Here is an 8,957-nt window from a genome sequence, read left to right as displayed (position 1 = left end):
CGCTTGGCTCTGCTAGGGTTTCGCCCGATGGCGAACCCTAGCAACAATCACGGCTTCGATCTCTCTCGCTCGTGTGTTCTTCTTCACGCTCGAGTTCGTCTCTCGCGTTTCTTCCTTCTCTGGCTCGCTCCTTTGTGGCCCGTCTCGCCGCTCGCTTCTGCGGATCACCCTTGCGGGAACTTCTGTTTCTTGCGTTCTCTGCACTTCTGCGGCTCAACCTCGTGGGAACTGCTCTGATTCCTGCGTTCTCTGCGCTCATCTGCTCTCTTCTCTAAAGGTTGTCCTAGAGGATGGTTTCGGACAAATCATATGTAGCTTCTCTAGCCAGTGTCCATGCCTCAGGCACACCAAAATCATCATCTTTCTCTCCTTCGTTTGAGTGGGCGGAGGACGTCAAGAAACATGGTAGGAAGAATGGAAAGCCCACCATCTTTTTTATAGAAGCTGAAGGTATTCAATTTGCTTCCTCCTGTCGTCTGAATTTGGTTGGAAAATTTCTATATGGACATCCCAAAATGAAGCTCATTCGCAAAGAATTTGAACTTATGCACCTTGTTGGAGAATGGAAAATTAGATTATTAGATAAGAGACACATTTTTATTCAATGAAAAAGATTACATGCGTTTATTTGCTAAAGGGGTAATATGGATTGATAACAGAGCAATGAAGATTCTGAAATGATCTGCGAATTTTGACCCACAGACAAAACCCCCAATCATTCCGGTTTGGATTTGTCTCCCTGGTTTGAAATTTCATTATTTTCTCAAAAAATATTGTATTATATTGTCTCATCTTATGGGAAGCCACACAAGACGGACATTCCTACTTTTAATTTGTCTCGTCCTTCTGAAGTCAGAATACTTATTGAAAGAGATATCACTTTGCCTATGTCTGAGGAAATCTAGTTGGGCACACAACATCAGGGATATTGGCAGAAGGTAGAGAGTGAACCTTTTCCGTCAGATTGTTCGAACTGTCGTATGTTCGAACACTCCAGTTCTCAATGTCACCATCTACACCCCCAACTCAAACCAAAAAAGCAAACTGCTCCGCTAGAGGTTGTGATTCCATCTCCTCTTGATCAGACACGCAATTTGACAACTATTCAATCCCCAGTTGTAGATCCCTTGTCTTTGGAACCTCTTATCGTGGGGGAGAGAGAGTTTCTTCAGAACCCGCCTGTCCTAGAACCTATCACTAATAAAACAGGTGAAAATATTTCTACTACTTCACAACCGCATCATCAGGTCTAGAAAGATGTTAATATTACTCAGGCTCATGGGGATCAAGACATGCAACGACCTACACCTATCCGACCATCTTTGGAAACTACTGATCAGATGAGTCAATCATCGGATGAGGAATGACAAGTCTACACATCTAGGAGAAAGAAGAAGAATGAAAATATACTTGAGCTCAGGAATCTAATGGATGATACTCTGGTTACTACGGGCAATGATACACACCTTACTAATTTGTTAACCGGCTCACTATCGAGAACTAGAGGGAAAAGAACTAAAGTGAGACGTCCCTAGCACTTTTGTGCTCTTTTGTGTTTTTTGATTTTTTACCTTTTGTGTATCTTCGCTTTATCTGAATTTAGTGTGTTGTATTGTATGCGTTAGACTTTCTTTTAGGTCCTCTCATACAACTTTTGTATCTTTTTCGTATGAATATATTTGCCCTCAGGCTTTGTCCTCATAATATATATATATATATATAATTTATGAATAATATTTCGAGCCAAAACGAGCCGAACACGACAAACTAATCTTTGTTCGTATTCGGCTCGTTAACTTAGAGAACGAGCTGAATACGAGCTTTTTAACGAGCCGAATACGAGCTGTTCATGAACAACAAGCTGTTTTGACAGCCCTAATCCAAGCCTCTACACCTCATTTATCATCCCACATAACATCCTACAAAAATCACCAAACCTAAACTCAAGCCCTCTGTTATACGCCATCAAACTATATATTTAAAATAAAATTGGTAAACTATGACACTATTCTTCAACCCAAATTGTTAAACCCCACATGCTCAACTTGTTATCATCATGATTCATGCCAATAATAGTTCTTTTTATCACCCTAGTGAGAACATATAAGAGGATATGGCCATAATAAGCAAGATACGAGATTGCAACTCTTTCTTGGATGGTTTATGTACCAAAATATATAAAATAAAATTCCGGATAAGACTAGGCAGACGAGTGAATATGCAGATTTCTTTCTCAAATAAATTTTATAAAAGCACGCAGGAGATGCGCAAATATGAAAAATCTAATTATTATGTAATTTTTTCTCTTTTTCATACATTCCTTTTTTCTGAAAAATTAAATTAGAATGAGTTATGACGGTTAACTTAAGAATAAGGTTAGTTCGGTTGAGATCTTAGTAATAAAATAACAAGAATGAAAATAAATTAAAATTCAAATAAAGTAGGTTACACCAGTGGCACAACAAAGCCAAAAAAAAACCCTATAAAAGCCGGGCATAACAAAGGGAACTCAGAATGCTGGAAATTTTTCTTTTTTTTTTAAATTTTTTAAAGACATTAACTTACAGTTGGGCACACGACAGTACCTTCCTGAATTGAAGCTTCATTTATTCAGAATCTGCAACTTTAAAAAAACTTCAAATTAATGGCTAAAATACTTTTTCCTTCGAGTAAATTTTATTTCAAACTTGCGGAGAAACATGAATTTGCATCCATATGACTAGTCGGCAATCAATGGCGTGGATAGCAATATTATTCACGACTTCATGAAGAGTGATGGTGCCTTGGTACCAGCAAAGAATATCAAACTCAATTAGAAGTTAGAAGAGGAAGTAATTCCTGGACAAGGGAACGTTTGATGCTTGGTCGCATTGGAGAATCTCGCCGTCAGCTGTAACTCTGTAGGACTCCGGATCGACTTCAATGATCGGCAGTGCGTCGTTGAGCTTCATATCAAGCTTTGTTAGGCTACGAACATTACCAACGGCTTCAACTCTTTTGTGAAGACCATACTCTTGAGCAATACCAGCATTTTTAGCAGCCTGAAAACAAAAATAAAGCTAATACGCTAAACCAATTAATTCATAGAGTATAAAAAATGGATAAATTTTCAGTTCACAACGCACAAGAAAGAACGGGACATGATTGCAACGATCGATTGTTTTCCAAAATTTCGTTATCCCAAAATCCAAATATGTTCAGGTAATGATAATTCTGTTTCACTTATTATGAATATAAAAGAAAAAATTATCGTTTCAGAGAGTATTGAGGAGATTTGTAGTTACATTCCCTAAAGCTTTCTAGTGGAATGCTTTTGCATTTTAGTAGGTGGAAAGAGGATGAGGGTAATAGGTTTAGAAGTGTGGTGCCACACGGAATTAGAAATGCATGAGTAGTTAGATTTTATGCAATTCAAATGCATTGAAATCCTTTTTTTATACTTATCATGATACATTCTAAATGCGCTCAAATACAGCAAATGTAGGTGGTGATGAGGAAGCAACAGTCGTTCTGTGGGATCGAAATGCGGTACCCACGATTGTTGGATTCCACAATCTTTTGGAAAATCAAAATCCAGCTATTGGGAGTAGTGATTTTTGTACGGAATACATTCCGTTGCCAACTTCAACATGAATCTTTTCCATTTTGAGCTTTTTTCTATTCCATATTTTCTAATGAAGATTATTTCTGCAGATGAGACTATTTGATTGTTTATTTTTCTATTTTGAGGAACTTTTTAGATTTATTTGTGTAGTATGACGATTTTCTTAAAGAGAAAAAGCAAAAAAATGCAGTTATCTTGCCTTGCTAACAAAAGCGATAGAATTAGAGCTCCCTGCTTTGCCGAACGCACCAAACATTGGTCTCATCATAACCTGCAAGCATATGGGAAATTCAAAAAATGATGAAATGTAGAATAAATAATTTATTAAAACTCGAAACTATCCAAGACGAAACAATAGAAAAAGAAATTTCGTTTTAAATGCAAGTATGATCCTTAGGCTAAGAATCTGTTAGGATAATCATGTTACTTAACAATATGGATAGCCCAAGGGAATCAGTTATCACTGCAAACGATGTAACTTAGAGGAATGTGGAAGCAGCCGTACCGGCTGTGGAGTTGGGATACTAGCATTCGGGTCACCCATGTTGGCCCACGCAATAACACCACCTTTAATCACCATTTCTGGTTTTGCACCAAAGAAAGATGCCTTCCACATAACAAGATCAGCAAATTTCCCAGCCTGCGCAAGTAGGTTTAAAAATTTTAGAATCAGAAAATACAACAATAATCAAAGTTGAGAAAGTATCTTCTTCTCAACCGTAAAACTGATAATCAACTGTTACTCATGAATGTTGCATCTGTCTTAAAAAAAATACAGAAATAATGAAAGTGTTAGAAGTAATTAGCATTGATTTATTTCCTTTCTATATTTCCCATTTATGTCTTTCATATTTTATAAATTTTCGTACATTAGGAGTCATATTTATACCTCTCATTTCATATCGTGCTCTATTCCCTAAAGCTATATGGTATTAGAGGCACGAGATCTTATTCTAGCCTCCGGAACCTCTCCTGCAATATTTCTAGCAACCGAACCTCCCTTCCCCTATGGATCCCTTCCTACAGTCATCCTACCGGCAGTACCGCTGAAGTTTTCTGCAGTTATTTTACCCTTCTACTGCAGTTTCTTCCGGGAATACTGCTGTACCGCTGTTGGATGTTCTTCCGCTGCAGTTAGCTGCAGCTTCCCCAAGACTGTCGAAGGATGTTCTTCCGTTGCAGTTGTTGCAGTTTTCTGTGAGAATGCTGAAGCTCCTCCCTACAGTCGGACCTCTCCCTTACAGGACCACCCGCTACTAGATCTCCCTCTACCAGCTTTATCCTCCACTGCAGGCCCTTTTGTGCTGACAGCCTAGTAAGGGACCATCTCTGTTTAGGTCTTGGCATCCGAACCTCACCTTTGGCTCAGTTGGAACCATGGCGGACTCCTCAACTATTGAGCTTCCTTCTGACGGTGTCCTTGGTCCACTGGAGGATCGACACCTCTCTCTATCCCTCCACAGACTGGAGGACATGAATATCACATGAACTTTTTGATTATAACCCACAAACTCAATGACTCTAATTTCCTCCAATGGTCTCAAGCGGTGTTGTTGTTCATCAAAGATCGGGGTAAATTTGGCCACCTCACATGTAAGGTTCGTAAACCTTCAAAGCAACGTATGCAATATGGGAAATTCTATGGACATGTCATGGCTGATTAATTCCATGAATACCTCAATTGGCCATTTGTGCCTGTTTCTTCTGTCTGTTAGTGCCCTTTAGACTGTTGTTCGCGATACCTATTCGACGCAGACGATTCTGGCCAACTCTATGAAGTTACTAAGAGGATTCGCGAGGCGAAACAGAGGATCAAGGACGATGACACAATATTTCGTTGACTTGGTTGCCTTATGGATGAAATGCGATCTCTAGTACGACTACACTTGGGACTCTTCTGGAGATGTTTCCCTCTTCCAAAAAATTGTGGAAAAGGATGGAGTGCTCCAATTCTTGGCCGGCCTAAAAAAGGATCTCGATGATGTCCGAGGACGTACTCTTAGCCGCGATCCCCTTCCTTCATCTCAGGAAGCGAGGACGTACTCTTAGCCGCGATCCCTTTCCTTCATCTCAGGAAGCATTCACTGAGATTTGTCGCAAAGAAAGCCAGAGACTTGTCATGCTAGACACCTCCACCCCTTCAGCTCAACCTTTGGCCTTGGTCACAAATAGTAGTCAACACTTTGCCACTCTCAAACATACGTGATTTCTATCACAAAACCTACCATACTCGTGACAAGTGTTGGAAGCTCCACAAGAAACCAACAAAAAAATCTTCGACCAAACCCTCCGTTGCTAAAGGACTCTCAACGACCTCAAAATCCATGAATCATCAGATTCCATCAAGTGCCAGATAGAACAATTAATTAAGCTGCTTGGATCTTGTTGGGTATCCTCCGGCCCGTCAACTTTCAATGTTCGTCAAGGTAACATTTCTATGTCATTTACTACTTTTATTTTTTCTAGTTCGTGAATTATTGATTTAGGTGTCACATAATATATGAAAGGCTATTCTCGACATATTTTTCGTGCTCTAGAAGAGATACCATTAAAAATGCTGATGGCTCCAGTAATTCTATTGCAGGTAAAGGGTTTGTTATTATAACAGTCGGGCTGACTCTGGGATCTATGTTACATGTTTCGTTACTGAAGTGTAACCTCTTGTCGATCAGTATATTGGCATATGACATTGATTGCATTGCTCATTTTTCTCCTAATATTTGTGTCTTTCAGGATCGTCATTCAATTACGATGATTAAAACTGCCAAGCGGGTAGACGGGTTGTACTTCTTCCAAGAAAGAAAACATTGATAACGCAGACACTCAAACTCATAGTTGTTTTTTTCAGTCCACTGAATGCCTTACTATGCTTTTACAATGTTGTTTGGATCATCTCAATTTTCATTATTTAAAACAATTGTGTCCTTTGATGTTTACAAATAAAAATTCATCCAATTTTAAATGTGAGGTGTCATTTAGCTAAACATCAATGTGAACCATATCCATCCCACCCTTACACTCCTTCAACTTCCTTTTCACTTATTCATAGTGACTTATGAGGACCCTCTCGAACTTCAAGCTACACTAATAAAAGGTGGGTCCTTCCCTTGATTAATGACGACTCTCGGATGACTTGGGTCCATGTACTAAAAGATAAATTTGAAATGGCGGTCACCTTCAAAATTTTTTACTCCTTCATTTTGACCTAATTCAAAGCCTCTATTCAAGTCCAACGACCTTGAAAATTTTAACTCTATATTAGGAGAATTCTTGGTAAGTTAGTACATCCTCTATCATAGCTCATGTACGAATACTCAACAAAATGAGGCAGCCGAGAAGAAAAACTGACACCATTTTGAAGTTGTTCGTTCTATTATGTTTCAATTTAATATCCCAAAATATTTTTAGAATGAAGCCATCCTTACCACCACATATCTCATCAATAGAGTCCCGAAAAAAATCCACAACTTCTGAACCTCGTTAGTAGTCTTGATGTTGTGTCTTCCTACCAATCAGTTCTCCACATTAGACCACAAAATATTTGGGTGCCCAACCTTTTTTCGAAACATAGCCTCAACTCGTAGTAAACTTGATCCTTGACAAATAAAATGCGACTTACTCAGATATCCGACCACTCAAAAAGGCTATCAATACCTTGATCCTACCACCAATAAACTTTATGCAAGTTCCCATGTCTCCTTTTTTGAAAGTATCCCCTACCTCCCTCATTGCCTCAAGGAAGGGGAGCTAGATTTTCTGGACACTATTCCTTTTCCGACACCGCTAGATATTCCACCTACTCCGAGTAACCCTTTGTCCCCTAGATCTGCCACCAAGCAGAACAACATCACCTCCATCCACTCTACATGTCCACACTCGGCATACAAAACCCTTGATCGAAATTTATCACAATGCCCCTACTCTTAAGCCCATTGTCTCGCTGTAGGTCATGGAATCCGCTTCGACCAACATCCCCGAAATGATGCACTCAACTTGCACGAGTTCCTCCTACTCTGAATGAAGTGCTGAATTCTAACATTGAGGTACGCAATCAAACATGCTTTCTTATTCCCATGGAAAAAATAAGTCTCATTCCACAGCTTATCATCGACCTACAAAGCATTTGCCACTTCCTTGACGGATCGTTGTCTTCCATCCAGTATTGAGGCAACATTGACAAACCCTTCTTGGAAGTCGACATTAATAGATGAGATGAATGTCCTTTGGCCAAACCATCTATTAGATGTTGTTGATCTTCTTCGAGAAAAGAAAGCAGTGGGTTGCTGATGGATTTTCAACAACAAAGTTAAATCAAATGAAAGCTTTGAACGCAACTAAGTGCGGTTGATTGCCAAAGGCTATTCACAAACTTATAGAATTGACAATGAGGATAAATCTCCTCCAGTAGCTAAACTGAACACCATTAAAGTTCTTTTATCTCTTGTTGTGAATCTAGATTGACCCTTACTCCAACTGGATGTCAAGAATGCTTAATGGTGATCTCGCAGAGGAGGTGTATTTGTCTCTCAGCGGACTTCGGTTCAACTCTTCTCGCGAACTAGTGTTGACTGCGACAGTCTATTTATGGATTGAAGCAATTCCATCGGGCCTGGTTCAACAAGTTTACAAAAGTTGTTGTAGGTCATGGTTTCTCTCAGATCCAATCTGATCCACGATGTTTTTCTGCTACTCATCTGATCTGTGACTGGATTGCCATCCTCATTGTCTATGTTGATGACATTTTACTCACAGGCGACGACCGACCGACCTTGGAATCTTTCAAAAGAATCCTGACCGTATCTTTTGAGATGAAGGACATGGTTCTCTTCAATATTTCCTAGGTATGGAAGTAGCTCGGTCCTCTCAGGGCCTTCGCCTTTCCTAGCACAAATATGTGACAGATTTACTGACTAAGATTAAACTACTTCTTTGCAAATCAATAGCTGTTCTAATGGATCCCAATGAAAAATTGACAGATGTTACTGATGCTGTTCCAGCGAATAAGACATACTACCAATGTCTAGTGAGGAAACTCATTTACTTAGCCCATAAACGTTCGGATATTTGTCACGCCATTGATATTGTTATTCCGTTCATGTATGATCCCTACGAGCACCGCCTCATCGCTGTACATCGGATCATCCACTATTTAAAAGACACATCGGGCTCATGTTTGTTGTTTTGTCATCACAACTCTCGCTCTATTGCAGTTTATGTGGACGTCGATTGGGCTGGGTTCATCCATGGTCGCCAATCTACCTCGTAGTATTTTTCATTCGCGTGAGGAAACCTTGTTACATGGAAAAACAAAAAATGGTCTGTGGTTGCCCATAACAATGCAGAAGCCGAGTTT

At 39.5% G+C, this 8,957-nt stretch overlaps 1 protein-coding gene across 1 annotated transcript in view; it reads right to left on the bottom strand.

Moving 5' to 3' along the window:
* Window positions 1–2,471: 2,471 nt before the first annotated feature.
* Window positions 2,472–8,957, bottom strand: part of LOC110035751 (urease-like) — a 160,141-nt gene continuing 153,655 nt past the window's right edge. Inside the window, exons 20-22 of the mRNA XM_020740035.1 lie at window positions 4,110–4,244; window positions 3,804–3,875; window positions 2,472–3,041 (exon numbers count right to left, since the gene is read on the bottom strand). Of these exons, the coding sequence (XP_020595694.1) occupies window positions 2,820–3,041; window positions 3,804–3,875; window positions 4,110–4,244 (429 nt within the window). The 3' untranslated portion in view covers window positions 2,472–2,819. The remainder of the gene's footprint in view (window positions 3,042–3,803; window positions 3,876–4,109; window positions 4,245–8,957) is intronic.

Source organism: Phalaenopsis equestris, unplaced genomic scaffold (genome assembly GCF_001263595.1).
Source record: "Phalaenopsis equestris unplaced genomic scaffold, ASM126359v1 Scaffold199601, whole genome shotgun sequence".
Taxonomy (NCBI): domain Eukaryota; kingdom Viridiplantae; phylum Streptophyta; class Magnoliopsida; order Asparagales; family Orchidaceae; genus Phalaenopsis; species Phalaenopsis equestris.
This window is presented reverse-complemented; position numbering and strand designations above follow the sequence as displayed.